The sequence below is a fragment of the Eleutherodactylus coqui genome, chromosome 4 (genome assembly GCF_035609145.1).
Source record: "Eleutherodactylus coqui strain aEleCoq1 chromosome 4, aEleCoq1.hap1, whole genome shotgun sequence".
NCBI classification, from domain to species: domain Eukaryota; kingdom Metazoa; phylum Chordata; class Amphibia; order Anura; family Eleutherodactylidae; genus Eleutherodactylus; species Eleutherodactylus coqui.
In genome coordinates, this window is record NC_089840.1 from 159,020,078 (window position 1) to 159,035,185 (window position 15,108).

General features: G+C 45.1%; 1 protein-coding gene across 1 annotated transcript in view; it reads right to left on the reverse strand.

Annotated features, from left to right (window-relative positions):
- Positions 1–207: 207 nt before the first annotated feature.
- ZNF511 (zinc finger protein 511) overlaps positions 208–15,108 on the reverse strand; it is a 54,397-nt gene continuing 39,496 nt past the window's right edge. Inside the window, exon 5 of the mRNA XM_066600338.1 lies at positions 208–494. Within this exon, the coding sequence (XP_066456435.1) occupies positions 407–494 (88 nt within the window). The 3' untranslated portion in view covers positions 208–406. The remainder of the gene's footprint in view (positions 495–15,108) is intronic.

Sequence of the window (15,108 nt, forward strand, 5' to 3'; positions counted from 1 at the left end):
CAACTCAACTGTCAGCCGCAGCGGCACCCGAATCTTCAGACCCGAGCACAGCGATACTCGGATAAAGCACATTACTCGAGCGAGTAGTGCTTTTCCGAGTACGCTCGCTCATCTCTAGTCAATACCCATTAGCTGAAGGAGAACTAATAAATAGGAAACTGGTGACATATATTTCATATGCAAGTTATATAATGAACAAAAATAGTATTCGGCTACACACACAGCAGTTTATTCTGAAAAGGCACCTGAAATGATGGATAATCTTTCATTCTTGCGTTCATATAACTAACACATATATAGAATTTTATTCACGTACAAACTATTTCTTGGTCACACTGGAAAAGCCTCACGTCTGAAATACTGTTACCATTGTAAGATTAGATACAGTGTATAATATTTCTGGTTTTCAGTCTTCAATTACACGATCATTTCTTTTTTTTGCATGTCTGAATCCTCTCACAGATCCATGCCCAAAGCAGATAGCAGACGGCACGCTTTAAAAGATGAAAACACTATAAATTAATTTTAATGATCAAATAGCAGCATGTCAAATTTAATTTTGTTTTGCAATTTTAAGTGACAATGTGACTTATATCAAAATAGAAAATGCACTCTTTGTAAGAAAAACAAAAACAACAAAAAAAGTGAGCTAGGAGTTGTCATTTTGCTGAAAAACAAATGATGGGAGCTGTGGTGTGATTAGATGAACGGTCTTGTCATTGGAGGCCCTAAAAGTGGTTACCCCTTGGTCTATTCTTCTGCTTGTTGATCACTAGATGCCTCTACAACACAATCAATAAGATTTTGCCCCATTACCAGAGTTTGAGACGGGGCACATTATTGGAATGCAAGAAGTTGGATCGTCGTATCAACAAATTGCCCACTAAGTTTTCATGTGCATTTCTTCTGCTAAAAATCTGTTTGCCATTACTCTTAGCGCTGAAATTTTTTCAAACAGAAAATCCTGACACAACATCTGCAGTATAGTCGCCTTTTGTGAACATACCCTAAAGCTTGCTTCACTCTTGTTGTCCAAACAATAGTGGTGCAGAGGGGCCAATTGCTGTCATGGGATCCATCATATCAGTACAGTCACATAAATAAGCTTCTATCTCAAGCTTAATTAACCCCTTGAGTGGCAAGCCCGGAAATTTTCCGGGACGAGCTCCACTGCCAATAGTGATATAGCCCGGAAGATTTCCGGGCTATGTATCGCTATGGGAGCTGCACAGACCCACACAGAGCAGTTCAGGATTTTGAAATAAGAACCTGAGAGATACTGCCGATCTGCCGGCAATCTCCCATTAGAGGACAGCCAGGCACCAGCTCTTACAGCAGAGATCAGAGAAAACCTCAGATCTCTGCTGTGTTAACCCCTTACATACTGCAGTCTATGTGACTGCAGCATGTAAAGGGCTGTCACCATCGGACCCCCTGATCACATTCAGGGGGTCCTGATGGATCTCTGTGGAAGTCCCCTAAAGGGGGAAAAAAAAAGTTTAAAAAAAGTTAAATTATTTAAAAAATAAAAAACAAAAAACACTTGTCTCCCTTTACTTTGCAAAAAACTAAAACTAAAATTACACATGTGGTATCCCTGCGTCATAATGACACAGAGAAGGAAGTTAGTACATTATTTAACCCCTTAATGACACCGCTCCTTTTTTTCTTTTTTCCCTATTTCTTTTTTTCCTCCCACTGTTTAAAAAATTATAACCCCTTTATTTATCCATCGACATAGCTGCATGAGGGCTTGATTTTTGCTGGATGAGTTGGATTTTTCAATGGTGCTATTTAAAGGACCATATAATGTACTGAAAAACTTTTACAAAATTTTAAGTGGAGTAAAATGAAAAAAAAAAAAAGACATTCCGCCATATTTCAGTGCGTTTTGTTTCTACGGCACACAAACTGCAACATAAACGACATGATAACTTTATTCTACGGGTCGGTAGGATTACTACGATACCCAACTTGTATATTTTTTTTTTTGCTGTAGTACTTGTATTTTTTTTCAAAGACATTTAATTTTTTAAAATTATTTTCTGCTGCATCTTCTGCCGCAATAATTTTTTACATTTTTCCATCAACGTACTTGAGCTAGGGCTCATTTTTTGCGGGATGTCCTGTAGTTTATTTTAGTACTAACTTAGAATACATGAGACTTTTTGATTGTTTTTTATTGCATTTTTCTGGGGGACAGGGTGACTGAAAAAGTGCATTTGTGGCGTTATTTTTTTTTCGAACTACGTTCACTGTACTGGGTACATAATGCACTACTTTGATAGATCAGTCATTTACGGACACTGTGATACCAAATATGTATCTTTCTTTATGATTTAGAAATTTTATCATAGATACGGCAAAAGGAAGGTTGATTTTAACTTTTTATTACTTTTTTTTTTTTTTTTAAGTGTGAAAAAGTCGTGAAAAAAAAAATCATTACAATTTGGTATTGGCATAATCGTACTGGACTGTAGAATTACTTCAATACATTATTTACACTGCTCAGAGAATGCAGTGGAAAATAAAAATAAAAAACATGCTAGAATTACAGATTTTACATGTTCCAAAAAAATTAGATAAATGAAGACTAGAGTTTATCCTGCAAAAAACAAGGCCTTCTAGAGCTCTGGTAATGGGAAAATAACATTAATACGGCTCTTGGAATGCGGCGACACAAAAGGGAGTGAATTTCTTACCGAAAATTCCTTTTTCCTGAGTCATCCTGACGGCAGACATGGAGGTTGCACCTTGACCTCGTAGGGACAGGAAGCAAGAGACTTTAAAAGGCTCCTCCCGTCTCCCATTCACCAGTGTCTTCTAACTTACTTACATGGACATGTCGCGGTTAACCAAGGAAGATATTTATTTGCTCCGAAAAAAAATAACATGGTTAGTTTCATTTGAACATAAACAATAAGAGGGTAGCTTACCCGGACATAACACAAGATAATATGCACAAATTTTCCGCATAAAAGGAAATGTCCAACATAGGAGCCTCTGGGCTACTGGTTCGTGCCCGCATAAACGTTTATATAAACGTGTGAATTTTTGGGAGGGAAATACGTGCCGTCAGGATGACTCAGGAAAAAGGAATTTTCGGTAAGAAATTCACTCCCTTTTCCAGGCGTCATCCTGACGGCAGACATGGAGTATACCAGATTAACTCTTTAGGGAGGGACCACTGCCTGCAGGACCTCTCTCCCGAAAGAGAGAGATCGGAGGAGAGGTCCGCAATCGGCCTGTAATGTTTTGCGAATGTGTGCAGGTTGGACCATGTGGCTGCCTTACAGATTTGGTCCGGCGTCGCCATAGCCCCCTCTGCCCAGGAGCAGGATACTGCCCTGGTAGAATGGGCCTTGAGTCCTTCCGGGATAGCGCTGTTGCAGGACGAGTAGGCCTGCTGGATGGTGGATTTTATCCGGTGGCTAAGGGGTCTCCTAGAAGCCGCTCTTCCTCTGCCTGGCCCCTGAAATTGAACAAAAGACAGTCAGCCTTCCTAAAAGGATAATGTCTGCTCTGGGTAGCATAGGATGGCCTTCCTTGCATCCAGGCTATGGTAGTCTCTTTCCCTATCGTTTTGGGGATTTTGACAGAAGGATGGGAGAATAATTTCTTGCTGTCTGTGGAATTTTGAGGCTACCTTTGGAAGAAAAACGGGGGTCTGTTTTTTTCTATGACCCTATTGTCCTGGCTTAATAGGTAAGACATCTTACAAGATAGGGCCTGGAGCTCGCTTCCGTGCCTTGCTGCTGTGATAGCTACTAGGAACACAGTTTTAAACGTGAGGAACCTAATTGGAATCTGATCGATAGGTTGAGGGGGTCTTTGCAGAGGCTTTGGAGAACTAGGTTCAGGTCCCATGGGGGGGGGGGGGGGGGACTGTACTACGGCTAACTGACCGCATTCTTTCTGCCGCTTTCATGAACCTGCGGATCAGTCTATGATCTGCCCAAGGTTGGTCTAGAATGGCTGAGAGCGCTGCTACCTGTACTTCCAGGGTTCCTGGTCTCAGGTTCTTATCTGGAGGAAGTCCAAAATCTCCGCCACCAAAGTGTCAGGATTGGAGACCTCAAGCCCCCTCCAGGAGGAGAATTTTTCCCCGATCTTATTATAAGTAGCTGAGGTTACAGGTTTTCGGGACTTGCGTAGAGTCGCGATAACTCTGGAGGACAGACCTTGTCTTAGCGTCTGTTCCTCAATATCCACACTGCGAGGTTCAGTCTCTCTAGGTTGGGGCACAGAACTAGGCCCTGCGCTAGAAGGTCCTTCCTGGATGGAAGGCGGATTGGCTCCGAGATGGCGAGCTTTAGGAGCACCGGAAACCATGCCCTTTTTTCCCCAGTGTTGGGTGATCAGGATCAGCGTGATGTTGCTCTGCTGGACCTTCTGAAGAACTCTCGGGATCAGGGGTATGGGGAAGGGGGAAGGCGTATGCCAGACTGAAATCCCAACTATGGGAAAAGGCGTCCAACCCCTCGGACTTGTCCCTCGGATCTAGGGAAAAATAGGCGGGACACTCTGAATTTTTGCTGCTCGCAAACAGATCCACCTGTGGACTGCCCCAGGTTTCTGTAATGAGACGAAATTCCTCTTGATTCAGAGACCATTCCCTGGGGTCTAGGCCTCTTTGACTTAGAAAGTCGTCTGTCAGGATCTGAGATCCTTTGAGATGGACCGCTGTCAGGGACTGTACCGTGGACTCGGCCCATCGGAAAATCCAGGCTGTTAATTTCAGCAGGTGGAAGTTTCTGGTGCCTCCTTGGTGGTGAATAAGTGAAACGGAGGTCCCGTTATCCGAGAAGATCTTAACATGCTCCCAGATGGCCCTAAGCTCTCTGAAATGTGAGGTCTAGGCACGCAATGTCGGACCCCATTTGCCCTGGAGCAAACGCTGCCCCACTTGCGCTCCCCAGCCAGGCTGGCTTGCGTTGGTGACTACGGAGATGAAGGGCTCTGTCACCCATGGGGACTCCGCTTCTAGGTTGCCAGTTGACCGCCACCAGCAGAGGGACGTTGTGACCGCTGATGACACGGGCATTCTGCGGTCCAGAGAGGTTGTTGCCCCGTCCCAGTTGCCCAGGGTGGCTCTCTGTAGCGTCCTTGGGTGAGCCCGTGGGGGCCGGGAAAGCTCAATAGTCTGCCCCCTATCTGGTACTTGCCTACAGGGGAAGGGGTTGTTTTTGTCTTACTCCTGCCTCCTTTGGGGTAGGACCAGCACCCCGTCTTTCCTTTGCCTCGGTATGGCTTGAAGGATGGCTGAGGTTTGTGGGGAAATCCCGTTCTTGCTTGGTCCGGGAAACTGTGGGTCCTGTCGGTAGCTCTTTTTAGGATCTCCTCCAAGTCCGCGCCAAACATGTGCTGGCCATGAAACCGAGATGTTACACGGCCTTCCTTTGGAAGCCATATCTGCTTTCCATGTTTTCAGGCAGACCGCCTGTTGCTGATCTAAGTAGAGGCATGCATTCCAGTAACGCATCTCTAGGGGCCTTCTGTTTACTCTGGTCGTCGAGTTCCCCCAATTAGAGGAACATCGACCTCGCCACAGAAGTCGCTGCGATATTGGATTTCAGCGTATAGGCCGTTGTTTGCCAGCTCGTTTCATCAAGGCATCAACCCTGTCCATCAGGTCTTTAAGATGAGGAGTCCTTGAATGGCAGGGCTGTCTTTTGGCCATTATGGCCACCTGTGCCTGATGCCGCGCGCGACCGCGCCGGCCTGCCTGGAGGAGAGAGGCATCTGAGCCTGTGGCCCGCCGCTCTCCCCAGCTGAAAACAACTGCGCCGAGCTGTGGCAGGGGAAGGAGGGGACGCAAGGACCTCTGGTCCGCCGCTCCGACGGTGAACCCTGGGCGGTCAGACCTGTGGCCCGCCGTGCTCCCGGACCGCGCGTAGATGCTCACGTCTTTCTCCGCAAAGCGGAGTCCCTGTTTATATTCGCGGGACAAATAGAGGTGTTTGTCCGCGCAGCGCACTCATCCCTGATTACTTTCTTCAGGGTATCATTAACCGGAAACACTGTGCGGTTCCTTGGTCTGAGCCCGCCGGACATGTCGTCCTGTACGGACCTTTGCTCGACCACATCCTCGACCTTCATCGTATCCCTGACTGCTTTGATCGGGTCCACCGATGAGAAATAGTACTTTTTATTCTCATCCCTGGCATCAGGGGGACGGTCAAAGAGTTCGCCATTTGACAAGTCGCGCAGGGATTGCTCAAACTCTGAGCTCGTTAGCGGTATGTGGCTCGCCCTTTTAGCGGCCCTTCCTTCCCGCTGAGCTGGGGGGGGAGACTGGAAATTGATGCCCGGACCTCCTCTCTAACCAGGGATCTAATATCTTCCCTGAATGCGGCCTGTTCATCCGTAAGGATCTTGGAGGTACAATCGGGGCATAGCGGCTTTTTTTTTTTTTTTAAAGACACAGAGCGCCTTTTCTGTGTTTTTTTCTTTAGGTCCTGTTTAGACCGAGTGGACTGCAGAATATACATGCATGCACATAAGGGAAAACGGCCCATACAATGGTAAATCCCTGAGCATAACATTCCTGCAACAAGTAACACTTACAGTTTGCAGGGCTTCCATCTCTGGTTGCTTTGTAGTCATGATGCAGAAACGCAGACAGAACCAGATTAGACAGATGAATCCTTCTCTGAAGGTGTGCTGTCAGTGGAAGCTTGTCGGGGGGTCTCCATTTTCAAATATCCCGCTGTTCCGGGTCAGCTGGCGGCGTCTGACGTCACCGCGTCACGCCGCGTCATTGGCTCCGCCCCCCGACGCCGCGCGGCCGCGCCGGCATGCCTGGAGGAGAGAGGCATCTGAGCCTGTGGCCCGCCGCTCTCCCCGGCTGAAACAACTCCGAACTGGAAGAGGAAGGAGGGGACTCAAGGACCTCTGGTCCGCTGCTCCGACCACTGCGGTGGTGAACCCCGGGCGGTCAGACCTGTGGCCCGCCGTGCTCCCGGACCGCGCTGACTCTCCGGAGGGGAGGTAAACGGGGAAGCAGCCCTGTGGACCGTCAGCCCCGCTTGTCAGCAAGATTCCTCTTGGGAAGGTGAGAGGGGAAGCGGCCCTGTGGACCGTCAATCCCGGTTGTTATCCTGCAGCTCCCTGGAGGGAGCTCCTCTTGCATGTCCCTGTAGGGACAGGAAGCACTGGTGAATGGGAGACGGGAGGAGCCTTTTAAAGTCTCTTGCTTCCTGTCCCTACGAGGTCAAGGTGCAACCTCCATGTCTGCCGTCAGGATGACGCCTGGAAAAGCAAACCTTTAAGAAAAAAAATATTTTAAATGTACAAAAATAGCAAAACCTAAAAAAAACTGTATAAGCTCGGTATTGCTGGAATCGTGCTAAGAGAATAACGTTATCACGTTATTTATTCTGCACGCTTAATACCGTAAAAATGAAATCCAAAAAACAAAATGGCAGAATTTTTTTTTTCCCCCCAATCTCCCTACAAATCTTTTTACAAAAGTTATGCAATACATTATATATACCCCAAAATGATGCCATCAAAAAGTACAACTTGTCCCGCAAAAAACAAGCCCTCGTATGGCTGTGTCAATGGAAAAATGAAAAAGTTATCGCTCTTGGAACGCGACTGGAAAATGAGTTGAAATGAAACGATTAGACCATTTAAAAAAATCTGCCCTGGTTAGTCTGACAGGGTGGTAAGAAACCCGCCACTCAAGGGGTTAAAGCAGAGTCCCATTGAGTGGCCAGATATGGCGATAAGCCCTAATTTGCACAAAATGTGTATGGCTTTTAAATTAAGTTACCATACTTAAAGGGGTTGTCCCGCGCCGAAACGGGTTTTTTTTTTTTTAACCCCCCCCCCCCCCCGTTCGGCGCGAGACAACCCCGATGCAGGGGTTAAAAAAACAACCCGCACAGCGCTTACCTGAATCCCGGCGGTCCGGCGTCTTCATACTCACCTGCTGAAGATGGCCGCCGGGATCCTCTGTCTCCGTGGACCGCAGGGCTTCTGTGCGGTCCATTGCCGATTCCAGCCTCCTGATTGGCTGGAATCGGCACGTGACGGGGCGGAGCTACACGGAGCCGGCATTCTGCACGAGCGGCCCCATAGAAGACTGCAGAAGACCCGGACTGCGCAAGCGCGGCTAATTTGGCCATCGGAGGCCGAAAATTAGTCGGCTCCATGGGAACGAGGACGCTAGCAACGGAGCAGGTAAGTATAAAACTTTTTATAACTTCTGTATGGCTCATAATTAACCCCTTCCCGCTCCTGGACGTACCTGGTACGTCATGGCAGCCTGGTACTTCCCGCAACATGACGTACCTGGTACGTCCTGGAGATAGCGCGGGATCACATAAGATCCCGCGCTATCCCGCAGCGGGAGCCGGCTGTCAGTCACAGCCGGCGTCCCGCTCCAACAGCGGGGGGACATCGGAGATGCGCCCGCCGCTGTTAACCCCTTCCCTGCCGCGATCTAAGTAGATCGCGGCAGGGAAGGAGTTCACAGAGGGATCGCGATCCCTGTGTGTCTCCGGCCGGAACTCGCGATGTTATCGCGAGAGCCCGGCCTGTCACCATGGCAACAGGACGCCAGACACTGGCGTCCTGTATTGCCTGTGCCTATAATCGCTGTATAAGCGATAAGGCATGGCAGAGCAGTAGCTTTGCCATGCCTTATGACAGCGATCATAGGCACAGTGATGTAAGTCCCTCAGAGGGACTCAAATAGTATAAAAAAAAGAAAAGAAAAGTGTAAAAAAAAGAAAAATGTAAAAAAAAAAAAATGTAAAAAACCCCTTTTTTATGCTTTTTCTAATATTAGCATAAAAAAAGGGAAAAAAAAACTAAAACCCCACATATTGGGTATTGACGCGTCCGTAACGACGTGTACAAAAAGTTGAACACGCTTTTTATTTTGTACGACAAAAAGCGTAAAAAAAACCGCTAAAAAACAGAGGCAAAATGCTAATTTTTAGCATTTTGCCTCACAAAAAATGCAATAAAAGTGATCAAAAATACCATACATTTCCCAAAATGGTACCAATAAAAACTACAGCTCGTCTCGCAAAAAATAAGCCCTTAAAGAGCTCCGTACATAGAAAAATAAAAAAGTTACATGACTTTGAATGCAGCTATAGAGAAAAAAAAAAGATTTCCAAAAAAAGGGGGTTTTATTGCAAAAAAGTGTAAAAACCTAAAAAAAATATAACAATTTTGGTATTGTTGTTACCGTACCGACCCGCAGAAAAAATTTTGTGTGTCATTTATGCTGCATGATTAACGCTGTAAAAAAAAAAAAAAAATCTATGGCAGAATTGATACGTTTTCTCTCCCTGTTATCATTAAAAAAAAAAAAAAAAAATTTTACGATATTGTCTATATACCCAAAAGTGGCACCGATAAAAACTACAGATCGCCACGCAAAAAACAAGCCCTTATACGGCCGTGTCCACGGAAAAATAAAAAAGTTATGGCTTTTGAAAAATGGAGATGGAAAAATACCAAAAAATCGCTTGGTCCTCAACGCCAAAATAGGCCATGTCATTAAGGGGTTAATGCACAATGTACATTACAAAGTGCATTAATATGGCCATACAGAAGTGTATAGACCCACTTGCTGCCGCGGGACAACCCCTTTAAATATAGCATACATATACTAAATTTAAAAAATTAGCTTATATTCCCAATATAAAGAAAAAAAAAGTCAGTGAAAAAAAATAAAAGCCCTAAATGCAGCAAAAATAATTTTGATAACTGAAGAAAAAAAAGCAGTAAAACCACCACATGGTAAAACGTGTTTGTGCTTTAGGACCAAAACAGTCTGATCCTTAAGAAAAAGACTAGTAATTACACTGTCCAACTAAAAATATTTTGGAAGGTTTCCTGAACTGCATACAGATTTTGGGGTGAGAAAAATGAATATGACAAAGAAAATTTTGTATTAGCTCTAGTTTCTCTGACATACAATAGGCGGAAGTATGTTATTTTAATGGATTAAGAGAAAATGATACATTTTTTTGTCTCAAAGTATTTTATTAAAGGAGATGTCCCGCGCCGAAACGGGTTTTTTTTTTTTTCAACCCCCCCCCCGTTCGGCGCGAGACAACCCCGATGCAGGGGTTAAAAAAACCACCCGCACAGCGCTTACCTGAATCCCGGCGGTCCGGCGTCTTCATACTCACCTGCTGAAGATGGCCGCCGGGATCCTCTGTCTTCGTGGACCGCAGCTCTTCTGTGCGGTCCACTGCCGATTCCAGCCTCCTGATTGGCTGGAATCGGCACGTGACGGGGCGGAGCTACACGGAGCTACACGGAGCCCCATAGAAGACTGCTGAAGACCCGGACTGCGCAAGCGCGGCTAATTTGGCCATCGGAGGCCAAAAATTAGTCGGCACCATGGAGACGAGGACGCTAGCAACGGAGCAGGTAAGTAAAAAACTTTTTATAACTTCTGTATGGCTCATAATTAATGCACAATGTATATTACAAAGTGCATTATTATGGCCATACAGAAGTGTATAGACCCACTTGCTGCCTCGGGACATCTCCTTTAAGTTTTCAATTTTAACAGTAAAATATATTCTGAAATTTCCCCACACAGGGTGTCTTATATAGCAAATTTGTGATCAAAATGTAAAACTTTTTTTTTTTTTTTTGAGAATGATTTTTTTAAGATTGTGAGTTCTCTGGTACATAGCAGGTTTACATGTATTTAAAAATGACATAACATTTATTAAACAAAATGAACATTTGTGAGTCCACACTGGCCGCTTGTGTTTGTGAATTTGTTTTGTTTGTGAGTTGTCTCTCCCCCCACCCTCTCCATCCCTTCCCCCGCTCGCGTATTATACCTTATGTTGCAGTATGTCTTTAACCTTTTGCTTAAGTACGTATCCCTGTTCTTGAGATTGGTTGGTCTCTCTTCCCAAGTTTTTCGCCAGGGCATTTGTTCTCTGTGGAGTTGTTTTTTGTTTTTTTTTAAGGTTACCTTTGTCCTTAGGTTGTGGGGTTATTCCTTTCTTGTTTTTCTTCCTTTTATGCACTAAGGGGTCTGGCCAGGCCTGGAATTTCCAGGTATTCTGCCCAGGGTCTCCAGGTCTTTAAAAATAGATCCATGTTATCTTCTCTCATGGCTGTTAATTTCTCGTAGAGCATCATTCTTAGCGGTTATCGGTTCTAGAGAGAGAGTGGGTTTCAACCATTGGGAAGCAATATAGATTCTTGTTGCCATGCATATCTGTTGAGAGAGTTTATGTTGTTGGTTGTTATAGCCTAAAGGCTTGTCAGCTAGTAGACAGACAGATGCCACCGGGCGGAACACCTTGTCCAGAACCCCTGAAACAAGTCTGGATACTTCTTTCCATAGCCTGGCCACTCGTGGGCAGGTCCACCAGATGTGGGTTATTGTGCCCGGGCTGTTAGAGCCCCTAAAGCAATTCGGGGAGGTCGAAGGGGAATATTTATGTTTTATTGTAGGTACTATATATGATCTGTGTAGGATTTTAATTGACGATTCTGCAAGGGTTACTTGGTGACTACCTTTTGTGATAGAAGTGCAGCAGTGATGCCAACGTGGTAATGACAGGGAGATGCCAAGATCTGTTTCCCAGCGTAGCATGTAGGGTAGTTTCGTTTCCCTTATGGGCTTGTTCATGTTAGAGTATAGTTGCGATATTATGCCTGGTTGTAGTGGGGCTCATAAACATGTTCCTTCGAATGGCGTAGGGACCAGTGGGGGATCTGTGGGATCTATTAGGGAGCGGAGGAAACTGTAGATTTGTTTCAGTTCAAGCCAAAGGTGGTCTGGGATTTTATGTTTTTCAATCAGTTGTTGAGGGGAAAGAAGCTTACCCCAGGACATAAACCGGTGGATTGACGTGAGGTGATTGGTTTTCCACCATTGGTAGTTTTCTTCTCGTAAACTTAAAGGAAGGGCTTGATTGGGGATGATTGGTAGTAGCGGGGAAGTTTTTGAAATCAGGGCGTACTTAAATCTATTTCTTCTCCATATTAGGAATTGGTGAGGAGTTAGTGGGGCCAGCTGGCGTATATTAGTGGCTTTCCACTTTCTGTCCCAGAAGATATTCTTTAGTGTTACTGGGGCCAGGAGGGCGGTTTCTATATCTACCCATAGAGGCCTTTTGTTCCCTGCGGATATGGCCGGAATTTGTGCTAGTTGAGCAGCTGTGTAGTATTTTTTTAAATTGGGTACAGATAGGCCTCCGAGTCTCTTGTGGTAATGCATTATTTTTTGCTTTATTCTGGGTTTTTTGTTTTTCCAGATGAAATGGGAGATGGAGTTTTGCATCTCCTGAAGGTCTCTTGCGGGGATTTCTATCGGGAGGCATCTGAATGGGTAAAGTAGGCGGGGTAGAATGTTCATTTTTATTGAGTTGATGCGTCCTATCCATGAGATGGCGTGCTGTGTCCATTTTTTCAGTTCAGCTTTTAATGAGGCGAATAGAGGTGGGTAGTTCCATTTGTATAGATTCTCTAAGTTGTGGGTGAGTTTGATGCCTAGGTATGTGATGTAGTTTGGGCAAGCTTTGAATCCGAAATTTAATTCTATCAATTTTGGGGCGTGGGCAGGTATATTGTGAAAAAGGGCTTCTGTTTTTTCTATATTAACTACCAATCCAGATACCTCCGCAAAAGAGTCCAGGGTTTTTATTAGATTGGGTAAAGAGGTGAGTGGTTTCGTTATGGTGAGGAGGATATCATCCGCGAAAAGGCTGACCTTGTATTCTTTATTTTTTACTGATAGGCCTGATATGTTCGGGTTATTTCTAATGAGTTGAGCGAGGGGCTCCATCGCCAGGGCGAATAGCGCTGGGGACAGGGGGCAGCCCTGTCGAGTTCCTCTTTGTACCGATATTTTGTTTTCTATCGATGTTGGGAGTTTTAGCTCTGCTGAGGGGGTCGAGTATAGTGTACGCAGGGCTGTGATGAAGTTACCGTGGATGCCTACTTTACCTAGTACTTGGAATAGGTATTCCCACGAGAGGCTGTCAAAGGCCTTCTCAATATCTAGGGCCAGGGTTAGCAGTGGAGTTTTGTGCGAGTTGGCGGTGTGTATGAGATTTAAGACTTTCCTAATATTGTATGGGGCTTGTCGGGAGGGAATGAAACCTACTTGATCCTTGTGTGTCAGGGATGAGAGGTAATTGTTTAGCCGTTTTGCTAGGATGCTGGTCAGGATCTTATAATCTATATTCAAAAGGGAGATTGGTCTGTAATTTTTGGGGGAGGTGTGATCTTTTTTTGGTTTGGGGATGATCGTTATGTGTGCTTTTAGAAATTCGTCAGGGGTCGGTTTGCCTAATAAGATGTTATTGTAGAAGCGTGTTAGGAGCGGTGTAAGGAGTGTGTTAAATTTTTTGTAGTACAGAGCTGTTAGTCCATCTGGGACTGGTGCTTTTCCTGGCTTTAGGAGTTTAATAGTTTCTTCTACTTCCTCCATTGAGATGTGTTGGCCTAAGTTTTCATTTTGATGTTCTGTGAGTCTTGGCAGTTGTATATTTCTTAGAAAGTCCTGGGGGGGCTGAAGGGGTTCTTTGCGGCTTGTATTTGTATAGCTTATTGTAGAAATCTAGGAATGTATGTGCTATTTTATCTGGATTTGAGCTGCATGTCTCCTTGTTTGTTCTGATAGAGTGGACCGAATTGATTTTTTCTTTTGCTCTTAAGCGTGCCGCTAGTAATTTATCGGGTTTGTTAGCTAACTTAAAGTAGATTGATTGTGTCCATTGCAATGCTCTTTCCGCCTGGGATGTATAGAGGAGGTCAATTTGGAGTTTAGTGTCTCGTATGTTTTTGATCAGAGCTATACTGGGGCGTTGTTGGTTAGCAACTTCTAATAGTGCCAGTCGCCTCTCCAAGGCTTGCAAAGCTTGTGATTTTTCTCTTTTTTTAATGGAAGCGATTTTAGATATCTGTCCTCTCATAAACGCTTTGTGTGCCAGCCAAATCCACACCGGTTGAGATGCTTCATTATCGTTGAATGTTATGAATTCATTGAGTTTTTCTGAGATTTGGGTATGGGTTATAGGATCTTTTAATAGGGATTCATTGAGCCTCCATCTTCTGGTATTAGGTCGGGGGGGGGGGGGTGAATTTATGAATTGCGTGAGGACGATGTCATGATCTGACCATGCGCAGGGGATGTGTCTGGCTTGTGGGAAGGTAGGACATGAGTTGATACTAATGTCTAGTCAATACGTGAATATGATTTATGTGGAGCTGAGAAGAAAGTATAGCCTTTGTGCACACTGTGGGTCTCTCTCCAGCTGTCCGCTAGTGCTAATTCTTTTAGTGTAGAGGTTATTGTGGCCCTTTGGGAAAGGCTGATTTTGTCTTGACTGTGGGAGGAGCGGTCCAAGGTCGGTGACAGGACCATGTTGAAGTCCCCCATCCAGTAGATTGAGGCTTGAGGTAGTGCTTTGATTTTTCTAGAGATATGCATAAATAGTTTGTAGGGGTTATCGACTGGGGCGTATGAATTCACTATGATTACCTTTTGCTTGTGCAGTATGCCTTGTAGAATGATATATCTTCCAGAGGCATCTAGCTCTACTTTATCAATTGTTATGGGAAATGAATTGTGTAGGAGGATTACAACTCCCTGTTTTTTTGTTGTTACCGAGGAATAGAAGCGGGAGTATTGGGGGTGGAGGTATCTGGGGGCTGAAGAGGACGTAAAGCGAGTTTCTTGGAGGCAGATAATGTCAGGTCTGTTTTTAATGTATTGCATAAACGCTTTTTTCCTTTTAAGTGGGGAGTTGAATCCTTTGACATTGTGTGATATTATGGTGGCCATTGTGGTGTGGAGGGGGGGGGCTGAGCTTGCTTAGTATTTTGTTGTGTCTCTTGGGGGCTCACATAGTGATGTGTGGTGTGTGAACACAGTGTGGAATCACATTTCTGCATAGTAAATAACATAAAATACAGTGTAACAAGGGTCAGATTAGTGACCCGAATTGGGTTCCAAAACCCAAGGAGTCCCAAACTGGGCTTCCCTCTTAACATCTGGAGGGAAGCATCCATAGTCTGGAAGGGAGAGGTCATCAAGTACCTCCGCCCCGTCCCAGTGCTAAGTCACAGGATAGAGTTAACAGAAGTGAATGAACCTATAAC